A 27,850-nucleotide genomic window follows, 5' to 3' on the forward strand; every position below is an offset into this window, starting at 1 on the left:
TAAAGGAAGCGTCACCTTCAGAAAGAAACAGAGCTGGGCAGGCTGAGGAGTGCCGCCTCTTTTCCCTGCCCTGCATCTACCCTGAGCTGAGTGGACCCTGCCCAGCCTCACTGTAATGCCCAGTGCAGACGCCCAGGACCAGCATTAACAGCAGGTCAGGGCAGCGCCTAGCCCCTGCCCCTCTCCCCGCACCCTGTGTCTGTGACGCAGTTGCTCTGTGTGCCTGTACTCCTGAGGAAAGCAGCTGAGGGAGAGAGGAAGGACGCTGTGGTGGCTAATTCACCTGATTGTGTCACTTAGATGACATGCCCCTTGGCTCACTCTGACCATTCGTCTCCTTGTTATTGATTTCAGAAAGCTTTCCACCACCCTGCAATGCATTTTAAAACATCCAAGCACTAGCTTTTCATGTTTCTTACCTTCTAGGACAAAATATGAGCATATTTCAATTTAAAAGAATCTGTCCTCTTGTTTAAGCGCTTGTGTTCTTTTCAATTGAAATAGCATAGAGTGAAGTGCAGAGATCTTAGAGATACAGTTCAATGAATTTTGAGGCATGTGTACACCTGTGCAGTCATCACCCAGACCAAATTATAGAACATTTTCATCCTCCCAGCAGGCTCTCTTGTACCTTTCACACTCAATACCTGCCCTAGGGTAACTGCTGTTCGGAGATCTCTCACCATTGATTTGTTCTGCCTGTTGTTAAACTTCAATCAATGGAGTCATACAGTATGCCATTTTTCTGGTCTGGCTTCTTTCACTCAACACTCTGACTGTGAAGTTCATCTGTGTTGTTAGGTGTAGTTCTTTTTATCGCATTTGCTGCTTAACAATGATGTTAATAATGACAATAAATAGTTTGTATACTACTCTCCAATCCAGTGTTTAATTCTGAAGATACCTCTCTGTGATGCTGCCGAAGCATTTACTGTTAGACTTCTTTTAGAGACAGAAGAGCTGCTTCGAGTCTTTCAGCATTGCCCCTGAGGTCACCCACCTAATAAATGATGATGCCAGGACTAGTTCTGTTTAAAGTGAAGCCTGTGGCTTAACTTGGGTCCAGGTTGGTGGAAGACATAAAGGATGGGAGGAGCAAGGGCCGCCAAACTGGACTTTCATTGATGGTTTCCTTTGTGCTGTTTTGGTTAATTGAAAGAAGTTAAGGTTCAACCCAGCCAATGCCCCAGCGTGTGCATAGTATGTAATGGATGGGGAGGGAGAGGAGAAAAGTAGCTGAGTTGGCTCAGCAGCCAGCCACATTCTGGCAACTCTACTTAGCAGAAAGCAGACTATGTGAGTTTTGTTCCCAGTTGCATACAAATTATGTGTTTGCCCAGTGAGGCTGATGTTTGCAGGCTGCTAAATGTGTCACAGAGAATTTTTGCTAGAGTGGTATTATCAGAACTTTATGGCCTCCAGATGTGGGGGAGCCATCTTAGGCGCTGAGCAGCGTAGTGCTTTGGAAAGCAGGAATGGTGTGAGTTTTCCTCTCCCTTTACTCAGGCAGTCCTTGCCACACAGCTTAAGTGTCAATGCTGCATCGATATCTTATTGATGGCCTCAATTGTACTGCACAAGAAGGGTTCCCATTGTGAAGGTATCAGACTTGAGACAAAGAGAAGCTGGTTTCCTTTACCTCCTAAAGCATTTTGCCAATACCCAGCTATTCTTTAGCATTTTTAAGCAAGCACGATCATTGCAGATTTATGTATGTGGGCATGCCGGACTTCTATAAGCCCCCATGGCCCACAAATCTGGCTTAGGGTGTAGCCTCTACCACTGTGATAAAGGTTCTTAACAAATGGTTAAAAGTATGGGCCCGGTGGTCATAAAGCTGAGTTGAGAGTCAGAGGCTAGGGACACTCAGACCCAAGAAATCCAGAGTCCCACCACCTGGATCAGAACCTCGGAGAGCTCCAGGTAGCCAGCTGCTGGCAGCTGGAGGCAGGCAGGAGTTACTCCAGTGCCAAGTCCACCCTCCTCTGCAGTAAAGAGCTTTTTGTGTGTGGATGATAAGGGACTTCAAGGATTTGGGCCTAAGTACTCATGGGCTTATGGATAAAGCTGTACATTGCATTCTTTAAGCATGGAGGGAAGTGAAGATTCCCACTGGACGCGCAGGTGGGGTGATTTGGAGTCCCCTCGCTAGAGCCATGAAAGCAGTTTTTCCTTGGAGGTGAGGTGTAGCAGGAGAGCTCTGCTGAAGTAATCACTGGAGTGTGAGTTTGTTTTTGAGTCCCTGCTTTCAGTTCTTTGGGGTATATACCTAGGAGTGGAATTGCTTGGTCATGTGGTAGTTCTGTTTTCCACAGTGGCTGCCCCATTTTACATTTCCACCAGCAATGTACAGTGTTCCAATTCTCCACATCCTCATTAACACATGGTTTCCTTTTTTATAAAAACAATTCTAGCCATCTTAGTTGGTATGAAGGGGTATCTCATTATGATTTTGGTTTGTATTTCCCCTGACTAAAGGAGTTGAGCATCTAGTCATTTGTTTATCTTCTTTGGAGAAATGTCTATTCAAGTTCTTTGCCTGGTAGTCATATTTCTAAGGCACTATGGGAGGAATGGAGAGAGACAGAGAGATTGAGGAAGTAGATAGAACCCACTTGGGTGGCTGGTTAGACATGGCAGTTAACACTGAGTTTGCCAGCCTAGGTAAGGGGGTAGATGATGGACTCTCTCCTAAAGAAGGGGTAGTATGGAGGGGGGTTTAGGGGATTGGTAGGGCTGCGTTGAGCCTGGTATACCTGGGTGTTGTACAGGCGGAGAGCCTACAGGATGTGCCACCACACCCATGTGTCTGATATGTTTCTCCGGGAAAATACAGGACACATTTTAAATTTTGTCTCCTCCCTGCTTCCACCTAAAAATCAGCTTAAGGAATTTGGTCATCATTAAACTTCTCGATCTGGCAAATGTAAGCAGTCAGTGTGGGCATACATGAATCCTGGTGCTGGTTTCTCTGCCCTTAAACACTTGCTTTTGATCAGATCAGTGCTTCCAAGTGCATGGGGTGCTGCTCTGAAGCCTGGGGTGCAAGCATTCTTAACCATGGCTTCTGAAGCCATCTGCAGTAATCACCCCAGCCTCTCAAACGTTTGCCCCTCTCTGATCCTTCCCCAGTTGCATGCCACTAGCTGTTAGTGCTAAGCAGATGCTTGCCATGTCACCCACAACCCACTGAATCTCTCTGAATTACTCCTTGGCAACATTGGGCGCTACACCACCGCATTACGTGGTGTCCATTCATATTCACACTGTATTGGGAAGTGAGATTTGAGCAACTGTTCTACCCCCAAAGAACCCACTGTTGGGGAATGAGCCCCCATGGTGGCTTGTTTTCTTTGCTTCTAGAACCATAGGCTGGCAGCCGCCACTAAGAAACCATCCCATCATGTGGCTCAGGGGGGCAATGTTTGCAGATTGCCCCCTGATGCCATCTGCCTGTGAAGCTGCAGAAACCCCCGGCAACTGCTGTTTTAGCAGGTGCCAGGGCTGCTGCGGTGGGAGTCTGTGTACATATCCATGCATGCACGCAGCTTTGTGCTCTGTTGGCCTGGGGTGCCAGCTGAAACTCTCAACCCAGCAAAGCGCCAGCCACAGTTGCTGGTTTCCGGTGGGGCCCTGGTGAAGGAGGGAGGGAAGGAGGGTGAGGCTGTTGTGAACTGAGCCAGCCATCCAGCAACTGGGGAATTGACTACAGTGACTCTGGTGTGTCGGAAGCTTCCAGGCAGTGGCTGTGTTTCGACAAGCTTTTGTTCTTTTCTTTCTGCCTCTGCCCAGGCCAAATTGTCCCCTGCCTAATTGACCATATTCATGTTCATGCCAGAGAAGTAGCGCCCCTACATTTCTTGCCCCTTGCTCTTTCTAAAGAGCACCTTTCATCCTTGAGCCCTTCCTGCCCCTCAGCCATGCTCTGGGTGTAGCCCCTCAGCTTTCTTTTTCACTGAGTCATTGTGCTCATGGGTTTGCACACGTACCCAGAAACCCCCAGCTCCAGATCTGTAATTTGTGAGTTACTGGCTTTTCAGGTTATTCATGCTTTTGAAAATAATTATGTAAATTATTAAAGTAATTTGAAATAATTGTACCAGCCATCAGGTCTTAAAAATCCATATCGTAATAGAGCTTTGATGCGAGACCTCCTAGAGCAAGCTTTGCTGTAAAGGGCTGGGTACTTTAGGCTTTGATCTCTCTTCCAAGTGCTCATCTCTGCTGCGTAGCATCAAAGCAGCCATAGAAGAAACTTAAACAAACAAAGGTGGTTGTGTTGTGATGAGACTTTATTTATGAAAACAGGTGGCAGGCAATAGATTGCTGACCTGTGGCCTAGAATAACAGCCTTTATTTCAGCTTATTATCCTTATATTTTTCTTTGTCAAGAGTTAAAAAGCCAGAGGAACTTGATGATTGTAAATGAACTTAAATCATCTTCTTTTGGGTTTAGCATGAACGTGAGCACAATGGTGATTTGGGAATACACTTCTCTAAACCTCTGTTGGGAAGAATAGAAACCAGAAAGCTGTTGAGGAATAACTCTGCTTGGCCAGAGCTTGTCATTGTTTAAAAAGTGGAACAGGCTGTCACTTACAAGATGTGCAGTGGCCTGTATGTATCCCTCATTCTCTTTATGGTCACTTGGAATGGCCATAGTCACATAAGGTCACATCACCATATTGGACATGATTTTACTTTGTAGGACCAGGCACTTTTCTAATAAATTTAAGGAAAACAAGCTACAAAAATTTAGAGAATGGCATTTTTAAAATATCGTTATACTGCACTGAGGTCATTATAGTTGATTTCCAGAAAGCTGAAGCATAAGATATTCAAAGAGGCATTTAAAACTTTTAAACTACAATCTTGCTTTCATTTTATCTATCCCCACAGGAAATAAAGAAAGAGATGAAGAAAGACCCTCTCTCCAGCAAAGCTCCAGAAAAGCCCATGCACGAAGTATCCAGTGGAAATGCTTTGCTGTCTTCTGAAGCAATTCTAAGAACCAATAAGAGAGGTATGGAAACAAAGAGAGAGCCCCTTCCCCCCACACAAAGCGAAACTGGAGACTTCTGGGTGAACTGTGTCAAATTTCAAATGGCTGAAGAATTGACTGGCATTTGCCCTTTTGGGTTTTTTAGTATAAATTTTGGACACATACGCAGCAAGTAACAACACAGTAACTATAATAAAGGGAACTGATAATATTTTTGACACTGGGAAAGTCGACTAAATTTGTAAATGATGATTTTTCTAGGACTTCAGCGTTTGTTTTCATAGACCATAGGGAATGCTATGGTGCAGGTCGAGCTGTCCATATCTGGCCACGCTCTCTTCTTAGTTTAAGGGCAGGTTTTATCAGGATCTTTCTCTCTTTAACCACTGGGCTCCTTTCCCTCTTGGTTTAGGAGGCAGTGTGGACAAAGGTAGAGCTCATCCATCTGTCTAACCAACAGACCTTTAACTATCATGTTTCCTTCTTTTGAGAGCTCAAAGCAGATTTTTAGGTATCAGCTTGTTAGAGTTTCGTCTTCTCCCGTATCCCTCCCACCTTTGGGACATTGTTTGAAATGATAGGAGAGAGAGTATAAGGCTGCAGAGAGGACTCGGCTCAATTTCAGATTCTGGTCACACTAGATTCCCTGGGTTTTTCCCGACCCTGCCCTCACGGTGCATCTACTAAGCCCATAGGTTAGCATTCAGCTGCAGGCTTTTCACGGGCTTATTACTTCCTTAAAAAGAAATATAGAGCTGTTCAAAAGCAGGAGCAGGAAATGTATTAGCAAAGAGTTCCATTAAAAAAAAAAAGAAGGCACGTTTACATAACCACAGAGAAGAACAGCTAATCTTTCATAAAATTTAGACAGCATAAGAATTTGTCCAATAAACTGTCCATTGATCATAGTGCTTGAGACATTAGCTTTGTGTCTCTCTTCCTTCCTGCTTCTTCCTCTATCCCCTCCAGCTGCCCTGGGTTACATTTCCTTTTTTTTTTTTTGAATTACTCAGATCAAATATTGGCTGGAGGCCCACACTGGTTAGCAACTATAGGATTTTCCCTCCCTCCCCTCCCTTCTCCCTCCCCCTCCCTCCCCTCCCCTCCCCTCCCCTCCCCTCCCCTCCTTTCTTCTTTCCTTTCTTTCTTCCACATCTTACCAATGCAGGGATTTCCCATGTTAAGAATTAAGCACTCTTTGCTGTAAAACTGCAGTCATCCCCAACAGTGTCTCCTGCATTCTTGTAAATAAGTTCCAGAAATCCCGAGGCCAGCCTGCCCTCATGGGATTTGGAGAGCTAGACCTCAGTGAGCCTGTCTGCATGTCTCCGAACCTCCCTTGCTGATCTGAACCCTCTGGTTCCTCCTGATGCTTCTGGGGGCCGTGGGCTGAGGGATGGCATGTGTGTCGATCAGTGGCAAGGCCTCTCTGCCAGCCCTGTTTTTTAAAGTAAATAAAAGAATTAAGGTAATTAATTAAATTTAACAAGACAAGGAATTAATTAAGGAATTAAGGTAATTATGTGGATGAGTTTGATAAAATTACCTGAGAACTTTAAATCAAAGAAGGAATCGAAATTTTCAGATAATCCTCCTTACAATAGAAAATCTGGCCTTGGAGTTCCCTTATGAAATTTTTCATTAGCCAAAGAATGGCATGCAAGGGGTGGCTTACTGACTACATTCCTTTTTTAAGCCTCTACCTTAGGCCTGCCGTCTGATTCTGACCAACCTTTTGCTGTTAGGTCTTTTATATAATGAATCTCCCAGTGGCTCTGAGACCTTAGCACATGAGGGTGTCCTGTAAAAATGAAACACATAACAAACCATCTTCATTCCATCCCAGGCCTCACAGTGATCCTCCCCCCTCCGTCACCTGGGTCCAACACAAATTTCCAGTTGAAGGGAAGCATTGTGTACCAGGGCTGGTGCCTTCTTCAGCCCTGCCCCCACTGGTCAAGACTACCAGGATCCTACTACTCCTTTTACTGAACAGCGGGCAGATTGATTGGCCTTGTCAGCCCAGATAAATAGTTCATTGTGCTGAGCTGAAAAGCTACATTTTTTTCCCACCCCAAATCAATGAAAAACCACTTTTTTTCTTAAAACGAGGGTCAGAGGCTAAATCTGTGGGATGATTCTAGTTACTTGGAAACACTTCCGTCCAATCAATTTTTCAAGTTTTATGAATTATTGTAAATGACTGAAGTCTCCTCCTCCCCTTGGTTTCCATCAACCTTTGTCACTAGAAATCTCCTGGACACTTTTTGTCTATTGCTGTTGTTTTAGAGGGAAGTTGCTTTCAGAGCTTAGTAATAGCTTGCTTTGATTTCTCATAGTATATGAGTCCGCCTTGTAATTCAGCCTTGGACCCCGTGAGAAGTTAATAATAGCATTAACATAAGTTATTTTTCTATATCAAAGATGAGATGACTGTTTATGTTATGTGGGCCTTATCATTTGATAAGGCTCAGCATTGGTTCAGTAAAGAAAGATCAAAGTCTGTTTCTATTATGAATCTGAACTTAAACCACTTCATTGGGTCCTGAACTTGAGACAGACATAGCCGAAGAAATTCGCCCAATTGTGTCCAGCGGTTTTTGCATTTAGGGGCATGGCTCACTTTGCGGTGGTGGTAAATGGGTTGTAGTACCTCACAGTGTGGGATGAAGTCACCCTCCTGAGGCACCTGCAATAGTTAAAAGATACCCTAGGTTTGAAGAAAGCTATTCATAGCCTTGAGAAAGGCCAGGACCGTGGAAACATCAGTTTGGGGACTGATTAGTTTCAGTTTTTAGCTTTAACCTTTGCAAATTTCTGCAGAGTTGATTTAAGAAGGTACTGGAATGACTCCACGGGCTTTTCATTTGAGAAAAAGATGCGACAGACAGACAGACAGCGAAGGAGCGGGGAGGGAGAGAGAGAAGGAGGCAGAGAGAGAGAGAGAGTGCAGGCCTCCAGAGGGCTTGGCAGTCATCAGCTACACATTCCAGGCATTTTGGACTATAGGACAGTTGTGCCTACTCCACCCCTGGCCACTTCTCTGGGTTTTACCTGAGTCACAGTGAAGGAGCTTCCTGTTTAAAGCCAGCCTTTCCCAAGGAGTAAGAAGTCATTTTTCATTTTAGCTTGCAGCATGGATGTTGTATATCCTAAAGTTATCCCAGACTCAGAATGTTGACAAATTGCAGGCAGAAAATCTGAAAACTTTTCTTAGAGCCAAATGTCATTCCTATGAACCAGACTGAAAAAGTTGTCTGTTAGCTTCTGAGAGTGATTTATTACTTTGTTTCTTCTACCAGTAAAACCATACAGGGGAATGATGGGCCCTCCTAAATTGGAACATTGCTATATGGAGGAGCTTTATAAAAAACAAACATTCAAACTTTGAGTTTAAGTGCAAAATGAAACAAGTGGACATTTTAACAGTTGAGAGCAAATACGCTAAATAATACTTGAAAATGAGCGAGGGGGATTTTGTCCATTTGAACATGGACTCTTTTTCAATTTGAATTAAAACGAAAGAACAAATCATTTGGTTTCATCTTTAGACGGCTTTCTGGACCAACTTTATCCATACGGTAGGTTGTCTCCAGGCTGCAGTCAGTGCCCTGCCGGCCTATGGAAGGACCAGCTTCGATCTCAGGGCTCTAGTTTCCTAGTTTCTGACTTGTTAGCGGGCCTCGTGGCGAAGCTGCCTCTCACAGGACTCCTCCTGCTGCCTGTAATTTTGGGCATTGTTCCTTCCTCACTTTTGGGTGGATGGATACAAATGAACTTTCTATAGCACATGTTTCCTGCATGTCCACTATGGGCCTGCCCTTGGGCTTGGTGTGGAGGCCAATAGAAAGACTTAAAAACCAGCATTCAGCCCTGTCTGCAAGCGATTTCAGTCTGTTCTATCACTTGGGGAATGTTGAGAAAGTGCTGCACATTTTGTATCTTTTATATGGCAAGATGGGGATATGTCTCTTACTTCTGTCATTCTGAATGTGAAGCCACTCCGCAAGTTTCTGGTTGGCTTTATATGTCCTTGTTTCTATTTCCAGTTTATCATGAATTCAGTGTTTGGTAAGTCTCTATTGTATTTTGCACATTTACTATTCTTTGCTATTATTACTATTATTATTATTATTATTATTATTATTATTATGCTCTCCTGATATTTATTATTATGCTCTTGTGATATAAATGTATTTTATAATCATCTTTTTAAGTCGCTCTGCTACTTTGGCATTTGCCTTCTGAAAGATAAACTGCTTTTACCATCTTTATTTAAGGTTTGTTATGCATTTGCATTTTACTGCCTTTTCCAGAGATTAATGCTGAAAGGTCTGATGGTTTAAAAGATGTTATTTGTAACACGTCTAGCACTGATGCTCTGAGATGAGAGTCAAGTTGAGATGGGGGAGGGCCGCTCTCTGAATTGGTATGTGGATGTGACTTTGATTGTAGAACATTGCTCTGCGGGCTCATTTCTCATGTGTTTTGTCCTTCAGACAGGTTTAATTCAAAAGTTTTCCTTAACAGAGGGATCAACAGCTGCTCTGCCTCTGGTGACACACTGTTGCTTTAAAAGTTAGTGCAGAAATTCTTCAGACTTCATTTTCTGTGTGGATGGGGGACACACACATGCCCTTCAACATGAATATGGGCCTAGTGTTTGCTGCGCAGAAGGGTTCTCCATTTTGGTCTGCTGCCTGTCGCTGTCAAAAGAATTTTACCTAAGGTTTATCTTTATTTTCCCTATAATCTCAGCACTATTCATTCTAATCCCTAAACAGATCTGGCCATAGTGACCACCTCCCTCCTCTTGTTTCTGCTTTCAGTTGTTTAGCATTTACTTGGCTACTTGGAATAATCTTCTCAAGGTAATTGGTTGGCTTATTCATTAGAATGTGAGTGAGGGTATGCACGTGTGTGCAAATGTGCACGTGCTGGCGTGGAACTCTCGCGTTGGCTCTCAAGCAGTGGCCTGGCTCTCCATAGGCTGTTGGCTCTTTGTTTGAAATGAAACTGTAAACAAAGGACGGGGAAAAGTTTGTCCTTAATAGAGAAAATGTCACCTGCTTTGGTTTTCCAGTGCTTTTGTTGTTTAACGTGGATGTGAGACCTGGGAATTTGTTTGTAATAGGAACTAGACTTTTTTAATTTTCATTTTAAATTTACTTTTAGAGAAACCAATGTGAATTGCCACTGATATACTAGGAATCTGAAAACTGTGGTGTGTCGTTTCAGATTTTTCTTCACATTTCCAAATTATCTTTCAATTTCACCTAAATTGCTGGCTTTTTTTATGGATGCGTAGAAGAATGAGAGTTAAGAGAAGGCATTACTGTCGTGCACAAGCTCTTGGCTATCACCTGAGCTGGTCTTTCCCATGGGCAGATGAAAATAAAACTGGCAACCTGGCAGTGAACATGGATGGGTGCAATTTATAGTCATTCAATAATATATATACGCCTGTGTGAATGTATCTGTATATACTTTTATAGTGTTTTTTTCTCTCTAGTGGGCCTTTGTTCTTGAAAGTTTGAGCATAAAGGGACCATAGAGAGTTCACTAAAAGTAACTGATCCCTGACTACTTTTCTGTACAAGTACTGTTGGGAGCCCGTGTAAGGACCAGTAGCTGATGCTGGAGTATGTTACCCTTGTTCATTTTCTTGTTCTTCTTTTTAAAAAAGATTTTTTTTTAATTTTTAGAGCAAGGGGAAGGGAAGGAGAAAGAGAGGGAGAGAAACATTGGTGTATGAAACATAAATTGGCTGCCTCTCGAATGTGCCCTGACTGGGAATGAAACTTGTGACCTTTCACTGTGAGGGATGATGTCCAACCAACTGAACCACACCAGTCAGGCCACCCTTGTTCATTTTCTTATCTGATTAGTACTGCCTCTTGGGGCTGTGGTGGTGGTGAAATGGGTGGAAAAAAGCCACTTGCAGGGGTGTTGCTCTTAAACATTTTTCTATACATTTTTTATAAGTGAGTCATTGACAAATTTGGTTTTTAGAATTTTTCTTCTATTATCTTTATGCCCTTTCAATCTCTGCATCCCAGTTGTAAGACATTAACACTAGAGGAATGAATGAGTGTCCCATGAAAGAATCGTTGATTTACCCTTCCCCAGCACTCTGCTGGATTTCCACCCAAGTCCATCTAGAGGACCATCCAAAAAGTGGTTTTGTGGTGATGGCTCCACCTGGTGGCTCTCCTAGTAAACTCCTCCTCCTCCCCACCTTTTCTTTCTCCCTGGCTGAACTTTGTTACAAGGTAAGATGCCTTTGGCTCTTGTGACTCAGTGTTCTCAATTCATGCAGTTTCATCTCAGACTCACAACTTAGTACACACGTTCTCTCTCTTTTTTAAAACAAATTATTTATTTTAAAAAAGTACTGAAGTAAAATTGGTTAATAATATATAAATTTCAGGTATACAACATTGTAACTCAGTATCTGTATACTCTATTGCCTGCTCACTATCCAAAGCCTAGTTGCCTTCCTTTACCATGTATTTTACCCCCTCTTTACCCAATTTGTTTTCTGCAGACCCGTCTTCCCCCTGGTAACCACCATTCTGTTGTCTGTATCCATGAGTTTGTTTTTGTTTTATTTCATATGTTTGTTACTTTTTGGTTTTATATTCCACATATGAGTGAAATAATTGGTTTTTGTCCTTTTCTGTCTGACTTATCTCACATAGCATAATACCCTCAAGATCCACCCATGTTGTATTCATCTTTTTATGGCTGAGTAATATTCCATTGCATGTATACATGCCATATCTTCTTTATCCATTCACCCATCCTTAAACATTTCATTTGTTTCCATGTCTTGGCTATTGTAACACACGTGTTCTCTCTTTACCTCCTTTCCTGTGTCTTTTAAAATTTGCTCATTGGAAAGAAAAAGACAGAGAAAGAAAAAGAGAAAGAAAAAGGACAAAGAGTATGTGCTCATTGAACTCATAGAATCCGTCCCCCATCATGTTCCATCTGCTATGCTTCCACAGACCAGGGTCATTGTTGATGAGCATAAAGAAGGGACTCCCGCAGGCATGACCCTGAGTGTAGATATTAATTTGTACATGGTAAAAATGACATTAAAATCCCTGTAGGTCAGCCAATGTCTCCTCCTCAATAGCTCCAAATACCCCTCACAGTGTCGTTATATGCAGATTTTTGACTGTGCCAGTGGTTGGTACCCCTAAGCCTCAGTTGTTCAAGGGCCAACTTTACTTCTTTATTTCTTGTTGAATCCAGTTTTTCTCAAAGTAGCAATATTTTATTACTGAGGTTGTTTTCAGTTCTCAGCAGGTGGTGAAATAAAAAGACAACGGACTTCATGGGCTTTATTGTCATTTGTTGGTTCTCTGTAGGGAAGCCCCTTCTTGCCTGGGCGTGGGTTACCCCTTCTGCCCCACCCACCCCTACCACCCAGCTTCAGTATTCTTGATAAATAAAAATCTTTCTTCTTTAATTTCATTGTGGATTTTTCCTTGTTTTTGTTAGTTGTTGACATTGTAGATGTGCTTTGTTTTAGCTGCATTGTGGGTTAATCTGGGAACTTTATCACCACTTATGGCTTTGCTTCTATGGCACAAAGCATTCAAAGTTTCACACACTGTGCATAACCTGCTTGTAAAGCTGACTTCCTATTTTGTTTTTTGTAGAGCTGGCATGAAGCCTTATACTGTGAGTCAGAGAGTGCATATAATTGGGAATGACTGGAGTTTTCTCATGTTGCAGAAGAGTTTATGATTCACACGGTGCAGGATGCTGGGATCATACAAGTTCTATATCATACACCAGGCTCCAAGGAATGCGCTGAGTTCAAGCACACAGCACCGTTGTATGCAGTACTTATTTTTACAGTCCTCACTTGGACCTCTGTGTGCCCACAATTGTCTGTATAAGGCATGTTCTAAAAGGGATGTTATTGTATATTTTTACCTATCAGAGAGGAGACTGTGCAACAAGTGTGGCACACACAAGACAGAAGCCAGGCCAGCATGTGTCAATGTGTGTTGCACGGAATTGTAGCCCTGCAAAATACTCCGCAAAAGAGGGATGGAGAGAGAGAGAGGGAGAGGGAGAGGGAGAGGGAGAGGGAGAGGGAGGGAGAGAGGGAGAGGGAGAGGGAGGGAGAGAGGGAGAGAGAGGGAGAGAGGGAGAGAGAGAGAGGGAGAGGGAGAGATATGAGACAAAGAAGGAGAGCAAATTGGCTCTCTGGACAAATAAATTTGGGCTACAGCTGCACACACTAACCTGCTTACAGACCGACAGGCACATTAGCATATTGCAGTCTCTCAGATGTCCTGTGGTAAACAAACCTGTTTCTCTTTGACCACCAAACCACATTTTACTGAATACTAGTTAGGGTTCTGCTTTGCAATGTGCTGGGTTTTAAAATGCAGGGCAAGATGCTCTCTGAGGACCTCTGAGATCATCTTCAGATTCTACCTTGCACGGGGAATGGTAGAGTAAGTGAGTGGAGACGGTGGCGTTGGCCCTGCAAGAAATGACTGATGATGCTTCTAAAGATTGTGGCTGTGGAAACATGAGTTAGATGTGCTAGAACAGTCCCTGAATCTAAAACTTGAAAGCCAGGCCTTTTGGTAATTTTTCAAGTGACAAGCTGAAAGGAATTTTTTCCCTTGATCATTTCTTGAGATCCTGGGGTCTAAGAGCTGTCTCCCTGTGCTGGGCTTTGGCAGGAAAAATGGGCTGAGCTGGCTGACTGAGCGAATGGTGAGGCCAAGCATCCCTGGGACTTGGATCAAGATGGAACCTGGGATTCCAGGGGCAGATTTCATAATGGTGACAAAACAGTAGTCCCATGTACTCAAACAGTCTCATTGCCTTCTCTGTGTGTTTCGGTTGAAAGATGAGGAATCTTAGCTTCTCTTGGTACCACTGAAACCCTGAATGTACATTAAAGAAGAGCTTTGTTCGAAAGGTCACCAGTTCCGCGCCCGATACAGGCCAGGTCCCTGGTTGGGGGTGTGTTAGCGGCAACCAATCTATGTTTCTTTCTCACATTGATGTTTCTCTCCCTTTCTTTCTGCCTGCTTTCCCCTTTGTCTAAACATAAATAAATAAAATCTTTTTTAAAAAAGAAAAGCTTTGTTCACTTTCTCTCCCATTAGTGAAACAGGCCAGCATTTTAATGAGCCCACATGTGGGGCTGTGAGAAAAATCCACATGACCTGCCATTGCAGGGTTCAGGAGTTATAGAATCCCCAGGATGACTGAGGTCCCTCGTGGTGGTGCAGACTTCGGCCTGGTGCACGGGGACCCACTTGTCAATATGCCAGGCAAGAAGCCTCTCCCCAGGGGACCAAAAAGGATACCCTTCTGATCTGGGGGACTGATCTTTGTGAAGGAATGCATGGGATCCTCCTTTTCGAAGGGACCCTGTTCTGGGTAGAGAGCGGGTAGGTTAATTAGAGGTATTGTGCTGAGACAGCAACTGTCCTCATGTGTAGAAAGCCCTGGAAAAGGGGCCTTTTCTTCTGTAGTTTCCTCAGTTTCTTCAAATTATACCAATTGGTCTGTCAGCACAGCCTGGTCCCCTAATACTACTGGCAGCCTTCGCTTAGTCTTTGGACTTGTAGCCTTTTGTGCTTGTGAGGCCCTGGGACTGTTGTGTGCTGAATAACAAGGACATTTCACGGCCCATCTCCCTAACCCATGGTCAGGCCGACAGTGGACCCAGCTGCAACACCAGGTGGGCTGCCCTCCGTGTCCCCAGTCAGGAAAGGAAAAAGAGAACATCCAGAATCTCCAGTGTTCATGTCTGTGCATGAGGAAGCACATTTAGGGAGGATGAAGGTACTTGTTCCATTTGCATTTCTGTGGAGACAGAAATGGCAGCAGACCGTTTTACAGGAAGAATGGCTGTTGGCAGATTCCAGACCCCTCTTCTGCTGTACCCCAAAGATTCTGTGAGACTTCAAGCAAGTCTCATACTCTGTAAAATGAGGAGACAACTCTTGTTAATTCTTTCACGAAAATTATAAAGATAAAAATGAGGAAACAGATTAAGTTTGGGTGCAGAGGCTGGTAATAGACTGAAGTAGGATAGGGATTTTATAGTTGCAATTGCCTATACATATTTTTTTAAGATTTTATTTATTTATTTTTAGAGAGGGAAGGGAGGGAGAAAGAGAGAGAGAGAGAGAAACATCAATGTGCGGTTGCTGGGAGCCGTGGCCTGCAACCCAGACATGTGCCCTGACTGGGAATCGAACCTGTGATGCTTTGGTTCACAGCCCGTGCTCAATCCACTGAGCTATGCCACCCAGGGCTTGCCTATATATTTTTTAAAAATCTGAATCAATACTCTAATTTTCTCTTTTTTTTCAGCTTTAGTGAGATATAATTGACATATGACATTATATAGGTTTAAGGTATTCAGTGTGATGATTTGATACATGTATATGTTGCAAAATGATTGCATAATAAGATTAGTGAACACATCCTTAACCTCACATAACTACCAGCTTTTTTAGTTGTGGTGGTGAGAACATACAAGATTTATTTTTTATGTCTGATTTATTTTACTAAGCATAATGTCCTCAAGTGGCAATTGGCAAGATTTCCTTTTTTTTTTTTAATTTTAAATTTATCTGTTTTAGGTAGTATCAAAAGGCTTCCTACTGATTTAAAGATTTTATTTATTTTCAGAGAGAGGGGAAGACAGGGAGAAAGAGAGGGAAACACTGTTGTCTCTTGCATGGCATGCCACCCAGCCATGTGCCTTGATGGGGAATCAAACCGGTGATCTTTTGGTTCTTAGGCCAGTGCTCAATCCACTGAGCCACACCAGCCAGGCCAGGATTTCCTGTTTTATGGCTGAATAATATTCCTCTGTGTTTACGTGTATCACAATTTCTTTGTCCATTCATTTGCCGGTGGACACTTCCGTTGTTCCCATGTATTGGCTATTGTGAACAATGCTGCAGTGAACATGGGTATACAGATAACTCTTCGAAATAGTGATTTCATTTTCTTTGGATATATACCTAGAAGTGGGCTTTTCTACCCTAAGAAACTAGAAAAAGAGGGGTGAGCTACACTCAAAGCAAGCAGAAAGAAGGAAATAATAATGATTACAGTGGAAGTGAGCAAAAGAGAGAATAAAAAACAGAACAGAAAGTCAATGAAAGCAAAAACCGCTTCTTTGAAATGGTCTACAAAATTGATGAACGTTAGCTACACTATTCAAGGAAATAAAGAAGATTTAAACCAGTGGTAGGAGGAATTAAAAATGAAGAGGATTATAAGGGAATACTGTGAACAATATACATATTGCTGGCAGGAATGTAAAATGGTGCAGCTGCTTTGGAAAACAGTGTGGCAGTTCCTCAACCTGTTAAGTATATAGTTACCATATGACCCAGCATTCCACACCCAAGAGAAAGGAAAACATATGTCCACATATAAATGTGTACACAGATGTTCATAGCAGCATGATTCATAATAGCCAACAAAATGAAAACAACCCCAGTGTCCATCAGCTGATGAAGAGGCGAGCAAAATTTGGTTTATGTATACGATGGAAGGTTATCTGACAATAAAAAGGAATGAAGTACCAATATATGCTACAGCATGGATGGGCCTTGAAAACATTATGCTAAATGAAAGAAGCCAGACACAAAAGACCACGTATTGGATGATTCCATTTATATGACATGTCCAGAATAGACAAATCCCTGGAGACAGAAAGCGATTAGCATTTGCCCAGAACTGGGTGTGGGAATGGAAAGTGACTGCTAATGGGCATGAGGTTTCTTTTCGGGGTGATGGAAATGTTCTAAAATTAGATAGTTGTGATGGTTGCATAATTCTGTAAATATATAAAAAAACATTTAATTGTACACTTAAACTGGGTGAAGTTTATGGTATGTAAATTGTATCTCCCTAAAGCTATTTTTTTAAAAAGATTACCACACAAATCAGTGTTAAAATGCAGTGTCTGCCTGTGCCTGTGTGTCTGTCTGTCTGTCTGTCTCTATTTTACATCCCATACTGCTCCCCCCTCTCAGCTGAAGGACAAGATGTGACATTCCATTTAGTCAAGCCTTTAAAATTATATATTTCTCAGTGAAGCTTTATATTTTTCTTTATTCAATCAGTTGCCTAGGAGATAGGGAGTCTGAAGGATGAAAAAGGCACTGTTTTACTTGGGATGACCTAAATATTAGGTAATTGATTTGAGAAGGGTAGAGAACTGACTGTGGCTTCTATTGTTCATTTCTTGAGAAAAAAAAAATGAGATTCCCTGTAAATCAAAAGCCAAACCTCTTATATTCTAAATTCTGTGCTTCACGGAGTCTTTGCTGGAAAGAATCCATTTATGGTTCCAATTTTTCTTGCCATTGTCAGGAGCTCTGTGTTGGCTATTTTTGCTCATCAATCTTTATCTGCAACTCTGATGATTACTTTAGGAAAGATTCTTAGACCTTGCATTGCCAGACAAAAGCATGTATATATTTTATGGGACTTTAAGTTATTATTATCAAATTGATTTCTTGAAGGCTTGCACCAATTTGCATCACCATCAGAAGTGGTGGGAGAGCTTATTACTATTTTAAGCTCGAATTTCTCTGATCAACAGAGTGCTTGAGCATTGTTTTTCTGTCATTTGTTCATATTCTTTGCTCTTGTATTCAGATCTTTATATTTTTCTTTCTGACTAGTGTATTATTCCTTTGTCATTCACGGCAAATTGTGCTTCCCAATTTTTATGCTACAAAAATAGTATATTTTAATGCAGATTAGTATATTGATGTTTTCTTTTGTGATTTCTCTCAATAAATCCTCATGCAATTTTTCTTTTCCTTTATACTGGCTTCATTTTTTACTTCTAATTTTTAATCTGTAGGAATTTTGGTGTATAGTGTGGGGTTAGTATGCAAATTGAATTTTATTTTGAAATAGCCACCTCAGTTAACATATAACATTATTACATATAAGTGCCTTTTTCTGGACTTCCAATTCTGTACCATTAATTTGCCTCACTATTTTTATATCAAGATAGTTATTTATTGTGGCTTCACAATTTTAATTACAGTATGGCTTTTGTCCTCCCAATTATTGTTCTTCATTTTCAAATACATTTTAACATTTATTCTAAAATTATGTTATGAAGTTTTTAAAAATTCTCTTGGGATTTGTATTTCAATTACATTAAAACTGTAAGTCAATTTAGAAAGAAGTGACATTTTCCCAACTTTTTTGTTTAAAAGTTTTGTTTTATGTCATACAAACTGTATATACAAATGCATAAAGCAAAAACCTTTCTCCCCCCTTGCCTCTCCTCCACAAACATCACAGTGAACCAAATATTGCAACTATATCAACAAAATAAACCACGCAGCCCCCTTCTGAATTCCAAAGAGCTGATTCTAGTGATCCAGGGACATCGGGGCTTACTCAGTTAAGTCAGTTGTCAGGGCGGTTTCATTTGTCCGGTCCTGCTTCCTCCTTGTAATGTTACTCCGACACAGATTGTGGTTATTGTTGGCGTTTGTCAATAGGATTTTTTCCTCTCATATTTTTTCCTATTGCTGATCCACAGAAGAATTTAACTTATGAATTTTTCTACTATAACAGCTCTTTGTGGAAAGCTTTTGTTAATTGCAGAATGTTTCCATTTAATACTAGGAGAATTCTTAGTATATTTATCAGTTACTAGCTTTCAGGAGGTGGAGGAATCAAAATAACAAAATGTTATATTCAAATAAGATGTTTTAAAAGAAATTTTATTTTATTATTTTCCATCACCATTTATTTTGCCATACCATCTTCCACCTCCCCCACCCCTCCCCCACAATCACTTGAATAAGACTTTTTCTTATTTTTCTTTTAAAAAAATTTATTTTAGATTTTATTTATTTATTTTTAAAGAGAGGAGAAGGGAGGGAGAAAAACATTGAGAAAAACATTGATGTGTGAGAGCTACATCGATTGGTTGCCTCCTGCATGCCCCGCCACTGGGGGCCTGCCCCGCAATCCAGCCCTGACTGGGAATCGAACCAGTGACCTTTTAGTTCGCAGGCTGGCACTCTATTCACCACACCACACCAGCCAGGGCAAAACATTTTTTTTAAAGATTTTATTTATTTTTAGAGAGGGAAGGGAGGGAGAGAGAGAGAAACATCAATGTGCGGTTGCTGGGGGTCATGGCCTGCAACCCAGGCATGTACCCTGACTGGGAATCGAACCTGCGACACTTTGGTTTGCAGCCCGTGCTCAATCCACTGAGCTATGCCAGCCAGGGCGCAAAACATTTTATAAACAAAAATTTCTTAGCTTGGAGAGAACTTTACAGTTTATAGAGATAGCACATCTGAAAGACTCACTTCTTAGAATAACCCTGTGAAGGGTAGTAGGAGAAGCATCATTATCAGGTCCTTTTTAAATATAAGGAACCTGAGGTGGGAAGAAGTGGAAAATGATTTACCTAAGGAACCAATGAAGGCAGACGCAGTCTGTCTTTTGCTGCCTTCATCTTACAAAAATATCAGCAGTAATATGAGTAATAGTGTTAGAGAAGGCTTAGTGAACAGCTGGTCCTAAATGATTATTTTTGGACACTTGCAGCTGCATTTCATTCTGTTAATACAATGATATTCTTCTTTGTGTGTATATTCGTGCATGTGCACATATGTGCGTGTTTAGATTTTGATTTTCTTTACTTGATTGTAACCTCCCTGAAGGAAGAGGCCACATTGTGTTCATCTTGGAACCAACTTTATTGTTTTAAATATGTTTTTATTGTTGTTCAAGCACAGTTGTTCCCATTTCCCTCCACCATTCTCCCATGCCCTACCCACCCCCACCTCCCACACTGAATCCTACCCGCCTCGTTGGCTTCGTCCACGGGTCCTTTATACATGTTTCTTGACCACCCTTCCCCTTCTATTCCATTACCCTCCTCCCCACTCCCCTCTGGTCACTGTCAGTTTGTTCTTTATTTCCATGTCTCTGGTTCTATTTTGCTCCCTTGTTTGTTTTGTTCATTAGGTTCCAACTTTAGTTATTGGATGGGAGTACGTACTTTTGCTCAAACACTCTAACCCTGTTGAAAACAAGTTGCCAAAAGGAAAGCTACCAGAGGGAGACCACATTTATTAAGTTCTATATGTAAGGAGAAGCTGCTGAAATTCCGTGATTCAGAGAAATTGTCTTTGGTTACTGCATGCTGAGGAGAGAGGAAACTTATTAAGTGTCTGTTTTGGAAAGTACATCCTGACAGTAAGTACTGACTCTAGCCCCAGGCCTGATAAAAGGCCATTAGTAGAGAGCGAGAAAGTGAACTACATTTCCAAAGGAGGAAATTTGAACCAGATCTTGAGTAACAAGACGGAAAGTAGAATTAAGTTATCAGGGTAACTGTGTTTGTGAGAAGGATCCTAACGGTTTCGTGTTTCCTGGTCTAACGTGAGACGACCGTGGGGGAATGTATCCAGGGCGAGGGCAGGTTTAGAGTTTATGTGATCATTTTCATCTGTATTTGATTTGATACCCTTCTGTGAGGTTTTCTAACTGAGAATATGTCGAGTTCAGTTCATTTTACATGCCACAATCTATCCACTCTTCTCTTTTTTGTTGGAGTCCATCAGCCAGACAGCCTTCCCTTTCTTCTGGGCTTCTCCCTCTGTAATATTAATATTTGAGTGCTCATCATCACCACCACCAGAGCCAGGGAGAGAAACTGAACATGTTAATCAAAAGAGATGCTTGGATTATGTGACACTATGTTAATTTTGCTGGTCAGGAACCCACTATTTTGAGTTACCAGTGATTAGTATTGTGTTTTCACATTTTAGTTTAAGTAAAATCCACCTGTGTAACCACCTCCAGTTGTCTGGCTGAAGGTGCTAGAACTTTGGCGTGGGAAGCCCTCCTCTCCCTCACTTTCCATTGCTTCCTCCCCCCTGCCCTTTCCCTGTCCCCAGGGCCAACTTGGATGGATTCTTCAGTATTGTCATTCCTTACGGGGCAAAATCATATTTTCAGAACCTTTCGCTATTGAGTTTTCTCCTTATTTCTTTTAACCGTTTGCTGGGCCATGGTGTTTGACAAGTTAAAGCACACAAATAAACACAGGCATACTGTTAATACTCATCTTTTTAAAAAACATTGTATAGGGGAAAATGACACCAGATGTTTTATGTTTGACTTTTAAAAATCTTTAAAGTGACTGTTTGACAGTATCACTGGGAAAAGTTTGTTTCTTGAGAGGAAATTAGCTTCATTTGTAATTTACTTTTGACTAAATTAGTGAGATAAAATATAAGACCCTGCCTGGCTGGTTGTAGCTCAGTGGATTGAGCACGGGCTGCAAACCAAAGGGTCTCAGGTTCGATTCCCAGTCAGGGCACATGCCTGGTTTGCCGGCCAGGTCCCCAGTAGGGGGCGTGTGAGAGGCAACCACACACTAATGTTTCTCTCCCTTTCTTTCTCTTTCTCTTCCCCTTTCTCTAAAAATGAATTAATAAAATCTTTTAAAAAAGTAAAACCCTTGAAGTTATACACAAAGAGTAAAAGTGACCTAGTTACTGATGTTTCTGACAGTGCATGGGCAGGGACAAGCAAACCAGGATGAGCTAGGAATGTAAACTGTGGTTCTATTTTGTATGTATATTTACATTTTAAAAAATACGTCACGCTCTCCTCCTAAGCTTTGGCCTTAGAACTCTGGTCTTCTTTCACAGAATTCGTGTGCAATTCACAGTCATATTTAAGAGCCTCCTCTCCTCCCTCCCTCTTTTCTTTCCTCCTTCCCTTTCCCCCGGGCTCCCCTCCATCCCTCCCTCGGTGATGCCTTACTCTCTAAGCCCCATCCCATTCTGGAACGAGTGTGTATATATGTACATATGCTACATGTGTGCCATTAGCTCTTATTTATATCAAGCAGGCTTGACAGGAATAACATGGATCATTGGGATGCAGGGATGCCCCACAGAAAACTATTCTGCAGTTTAACTATAAATCTTTTATTAGAAAGGCTTATGTAGGATATTGTTTCACTTGTCTCACTCCCTCCTATCCTCTCAGGTGGAGGTGTTAATAAATTAAAAAATGACCAAACCTGGCAACAAGAAGGAAGAGAGGGAGAGAAGCGAGCATAAGTTGGGTTGTTCCACAGGATCAATTTCCTCTCCCTCCACATCTTCATAAATTATGAACTGTATTGATCTATTCACATTGATGTATGAACTTCTATCAAAAGCCCAAGTTGAAGTGGAAAATGGAAAGTGATCATTTATTAGAGCTGATGAGTGTCAGCTTTGTATGGAAACAAAACAAAACAAACAAAACCACACAGGCCTGAATGGCTTCCATTTGAGTCTTTAGATTGCATAGGGCCAGAGGCAGGGGGGCCTGGGTAACCAGCAACATTTGATAGCAGTTGACAAATATCCTCTTTGTTTTTAGTGGCTTAGAAATTGACTCTTAAGTTTGTTGAGGCTGGAAAAGCATTTATGTTTCTTTCTTTTTCTGCCTCATACCCTGCCTGGGATTATTCAGAAACTGAGGACTCGTGGGACATATGTATAAATCTCAGCTCTAGCAGCCAGTAGTCATTTTGGGAAGATCATTTCACTTTTTGAAGCATCAGTTTCTTCAGGTTGAAAGGTTGATTGAGAAGTTTCTAGTATTTTTTAATCCAGGGACCTTTTCTAAAAGTTTTTGTCCCTTTGAGTGACAAATTTCTGTGTCTTCATTAGCACATAACTGGTCCTTCAGATTAGAATCACAGGGCTATTTACATATAGTCCTGCAAAGCATTTTAATCTTTGTACCCTCTTTTTGGCCATTAATTCCGTTTGGAATGTTGAAAAGCATAAGGACCCCACTCTTCTCTTTGAAAACCCTTTCCAGGATCCCCAGGAAGGAATATTTGGGTTCATTCTCATACCACCTCTAGCCCGTTTCTCGCTCCTACAGCCAGCAAACATTTGCTAAATAAACTAGGTTTCCACATGACCTGTCAGAAGCTTCTGGAGAGCTTTAGAGGACTCTGGTTCTTTGTTGAGAAAGCCTCATGGTGATTTTGTTGAGTAATGAAGTTACAACAGCGTTATTTTGGTAAACCACCCGTTCTCACCCACTGCTCAGCAGTGTGAGTTCTTTACTGCACAGGATTGGCTGGGTGGTGGGATGTGGTTCACTTTGCATGCAGCTCAGCATGCTTCAGCATCCTACCTTCCCCAAAGGCTTTTGGGCATATCATCTCCATGTTGATTTCAATGAATGTGGGATACAGCCATTCACGGTGAATTGGATGCATTGCAAACTCTCAGTGCCAATCACACCCTGCCAAGCTTGTTAGATGATGCCTGAAGCCTGCCAGCTAAGTGATGTTTCTTTTAACATGTTTAATATTTTAAAATAAAGTTTTAATAAAGATGTATAAAAAGGGATCAATGAGGGACTTGAGCATATACCTGTATACCCATGTTCATAGCAACATTATTCACAGTAGGCAAAAGGTATAAGCATTATTCAGCCTTAAAAAGAAGGTTTGACACATACTACAACATGGATGAACCTCAGAACATTATGCCAAGTGCAGTAAGCCATTCACAAAAGGACAAGATGCTGTATGATTCCACTTATATGAGGCACCTAGAATCGTCAAATTCATAGAGACAGAAAGTAGTGAAGTGGTTGCCAGGGCTGGGGGCAGGAGAATGGGAAGTTCACATTTAATGGGTATGGAGTTTCAGTTTGGGGAGATGAAAAAATTCTGCAAATTAATGGTGCTGATGGTTGTACAATGATGTGAATGTGCTTAATGCCATGGAATTGTACACTCGCAAGTGGTTAAAATGGTGAAGTTTTATGTTACGAATGTTTACCACAATAAAAGGGGGCTCAATAATAATGATAAATATCCAACACCTTTCTACCCACCACCAGCTAAGAAATTTTTAAAAATTAACAATTTGCCCTGGCTGATGTGGCTCAGTGGATTGAGCACCAGCCAGCAAACCAAAGGGTCACTGGTTCAATTCCAAGTCAGGGCACATGCCTGGGTTGTGGGCCAGGTCCCCAGTAGGGGGCGTGTGAGAGGCAACCACAGGTTGATGTTTCTCTCCTTTTCTTTCTCCCTCCCTTTCCCTTTCTCTAAAAATAAATAAAAATAAAAAATAAAAATAAATAAAAATTCACAATTACAGTTGACATGTCATATTGTCCATGTTATCTCATCTCAGGTGCATTGTGTGTTTTTTTGAGGAGTGAAGGATGACTTGGGAAAGAGAACTTTGTGTCAGGAGAGCTTTTGTTCTGCTTTATTTTCCACTTGCATTTGCTAGCTAAAGAGAAACATACAACAAGCAGGAGATGAACCTCTCCTTTAAAAAATTCGTGTTTCTAGAAACTTCTAAAAAGAAATCTGTCTAGAAACTTTTGTTTACCATTTGGGCATTGATGAACAATGGAGAAACACTCAAGAGTAATAACACTTAACTTACCAAGAAAAAAGAATGGTAGAGTATGTTTGCAGCCTTTCTCCTGATAGGGTGTGTGTTTTAAACATTTTGGAGGCCCTTCTGTGTGCCGGGCATTGTTGCGTCAGTTATCAGTTGCCACGATAATGCTGCATAACAAGCAGCCACTAACCCTCAGTGGCATGCTATAATAAGCATTTATTGCTTCTGGATCTGGGGTAGGCTGGAAACTAGCTGGGTGGCTTTTCTGATTTTGACTGGGCTTTCTCAGTGTCAGGAGGTCAGCAGGCATTTATCTTGAGCTCAGATGCATGTCTGGGGCCACTCAAATGCTCCGGCAGGCTAGCTTGAACATGCTTGCGTGGCAGTGGCAGATACACAACAGAGCGAGTGGAAACATCTGAGTTCTCGTGGGGCCTGGGCTTCAAAGTGGCACACTGCTACTTCCACTTCACTTTGTTTTCCAAAACAAGTCACATGGTGTGTGTGGGGGGAATCTACTCTGTCTTTAAAGGAGACACTGTAAAGTCATGTGACAAAGGACATAGATATCATGAGGGTGGAAGAATTCAGGCCTAACAGTGGTGTGTGGTACCCCGGACTCTGTGCAGAGGACTGTAGTAGAGACATCTAGGCTGTCTTCTAACACAAATGAAGAGTACCCTCTGTCCTCCTTTTGTAGTGGGGAAACCTGAGACGCAGAGGGCTACTGTGACCTCTCCAAGGCCACACTTCTAGTGAGTGGTGTAGTTCGGACTGGAACCCAGGTCTGTCACACCTCTTCCTCTGTGCTGCCTCTGCACGATTCCTCCAGCAGGTGGGATTACTGTCTCTTTCCGGAAATACCTGCTTTGTCTTCTGTGCCTCGGTGTTTGCCCCCGCTCATCCCCACTCTTCCTCTTTCTCTATTTTATTTTGCTGACTCCTCTTCTTCACCTTCTTAAATGCAAGCTGTGTATGCCTGTGGCTTTGGCATCTTCTACTGTGTACTCACTTGTGGGCTCAGTAATGCCACGATGCATACAAGCCCCTAAACCTAACCTCTGGGCCCGCCTACCCTACTTGCTCTCCTCACCCCTCACCTCCACTTGCAGATACTGTGCTGGTTAGTGGGCCCTTGGCTATAAGCCACAGACACCCTGGTTTAATGTGGCTTAGGTCACAAGAAAATGTCAATCTTGTACAACAGTCCAGGGGCCAGGCAGGCTTCTTGGGGCCCAGGTTTCTTCTCTCTCTACCCTGCCTTGCGGCCCTGTTGGCTTCACACTGTGGCCAGCTAGTGGACTGATGGGCTTCCCTATTATATCCAGTGGGGCAAGGACAGGGGGCTGCTTTTCTTTGAATTCCCTGGATAGAACCATCTCTGCCTCTCATTGTGCCATCCTGGCTTAGGGCTGGTTAAGCAGCAGATTCTCCCACCTGTCAGAATGGGAAATCTGCTTCTGTCGTCTGCTTCTCAGCCTTCAGTTCTTCCCATCAACCCTTCAGGGTCATTGGCAACTCCTGCTCCTTCATCATTTCTTTGTTCTTTCCTTTGTTTTAGAGATCATTACTAAAGGACTGCTCTGGGCTAGCTTTTAGTAATGCACACGGAGGCCTACTCAGCTGCTGCCCGCAGGAGTCTAGGCATGGAGGGACAAACAGTCCTGGGTGGTATGGGCAGGTTAGGGACAGCGGTTATGCACTGGGTGCTATGCTGTCCTGTGGTCGTGGTGATTGGGGCATTTACCCCATCCTCAAAGGCAGTCAGGGAAGATGTCTGGAAGGGGGTCACTTCTAAGCTGATGATCACCCTTAGCAATGTCTCTTGCACTTCCTTACAAAAAATATCATTCCTGGTCTCTGATCTGGACCGTTTATTACTCCTTTCTACAGACAACCAGAGGTTGGCAAACCACAGCCCATGGGCCAAAATCTGTATGTCTGTTTTTGTAAATAAAGTTTTATTGGTGCACAGCCACACCCATTCATTTACATATCATCTGTGGCTGCTTTTTTTTTCTCTTAAACTAGAACAGAGTGAATTGCCACAGAGATTGTATGGTCCTCAAAACCTCAAATATGCACAACCTGGCCCTTTGGGGAAAGTTTGCCAAACCCTGCTGTAGATAAATTGGAAAGCTCAAGTCCTGCTGTCCAGGAGGGTTCATTTTACCAAGGAGACTCACTTATATGTAATATATAGAAAACTGTATAATGAAGCCTGTTGAGGTGAAGATATTTAAATGCTGAAGCATGTAGTACCAGACACAAATCAGTGTCATTGGAGAGTCACGCACATTTATTTCTCTACTTCTCCCTCGCTGCTGTCCTTTCTCCATGGATGAATATACATTCATTTTCTTGCCTAAAGATTTCTAGATTGACACTTTCTAGATTTATAATTTCTAAATTTACACTTTCCATGACACTCAGTTCCCTCCCTCTGAGTGGAGAGTAAAGGTTGCAGATCACTTTAGAAAATGAAAAATGTGAGTGTGAGATGCCATTTTTTTAACGTACCTTTGCTTCTCTTCCATACTTACAAGGAAAGTAGGACTTGCTTAAGTAAATGAGAAACATCTCTATTTGCTTGGAACAAGGAGAAAATTTATGCATCACTAACCTATTTGTTTGAAGAAAAGTCTGCTTAAAAACCTTCCCTCACAGCTACGCAGTCCCTTTGCACTGCTCACTCCCCTAGAAACCTGTCCTTTTCTGGAGGACACCCCTCTAGAGGGGCCTTGGAGACATAGCCATTTGCAGCCCCTGGAGGAGGCCAAGCCCACGGGAATGGGCTTGTTGCCCTGATGACCACAGAATCATCCACACAGTCAGACAGCTTTCATGCATGCCATCAAGATGTTTAGACCTTCCTGCCCTTTTGGTTTTTTTTTAATGCAAGTTGTACATTTTCTTACAGACTCACCCTGAGTTTTCTTAGACTTATTCTCAAAATAATGCTTAGTGTAAAAAACGAAAGGAAAGTCACGGCATGAAGTGTAATCTAAAAGCCCTTCCCTTGGTCATACTCCCAGGAGACGTGGCTTGTGGTTATCTCCTGAGAAGAGCTCCACACATTTATTCTCAGACCGTAAGCAGTTGCAGGGATTCAACCACAAAAACATCAATTTCAGGTCTAATCGAAGTACACGGTGATATAGAAATATTGGTATTTAAGAAAATACAAATGGGATCATACTGTTTCTGCTGCATTACAATGAGTTCTGTGAGGTCGAAAAGAATCTTGAAATCGTAACCAAACCAGTTCATTGAAAGCAACACCACCCATTTGTAGATACTTGTAGGTATTCTGTAACTTGACTAGCCAGTTCCCTAATTGAAGGACATTTAGGATGATTCTGGCTTTTCACTTTTCTGAATAATGTAGCTGCAAATT

General features: G+C 42.1%; 1 protein-coding gene across 4 annotated transcripts in view; it reads left to right on the forward strand.

Annotated features, from left to right (window-relative positions):
• SH3KBP1 (SH3 domain containing kinase binding protein 1) overlaps positions 1-27,850 on the forward strand; it is a 317,304-nt gene that overhangs the window by 117,941 nt on the left and 171,513 nt on the right. For all 4 annotated transcript variants that reach the window (XM_045856034.1, XM_045856037.1, XM_045856036.1 and 1 more), the window contains one exon: positions 4,900-5,023. In XM_045856034.1, the coding sequence (XP_045711990.1) occupies positions 4,900-5,023 (124 nt within the window). The remainder of the gene's footprint in view (positions 1-4,899; positions 5,024-27,850) is intronic.

This window comes from Phyllostomus hastatus, unplaced genomic scaffold (genome assembly GCF_019186645.2).
Source record: "Phyllostomus hastatus isolate PE091 unplaced genomic scaffold, TTU_PhHast_1.1 phas_scaffold_12, whole genome shotgun sequence".
Classification (NCBI taxonomy): Eukaryota; Metazoa; Chordata; class Mammalia; order Chiroptera; family Phyllostomidae; genus Phyllostomus; species Phyllostomus hastatus.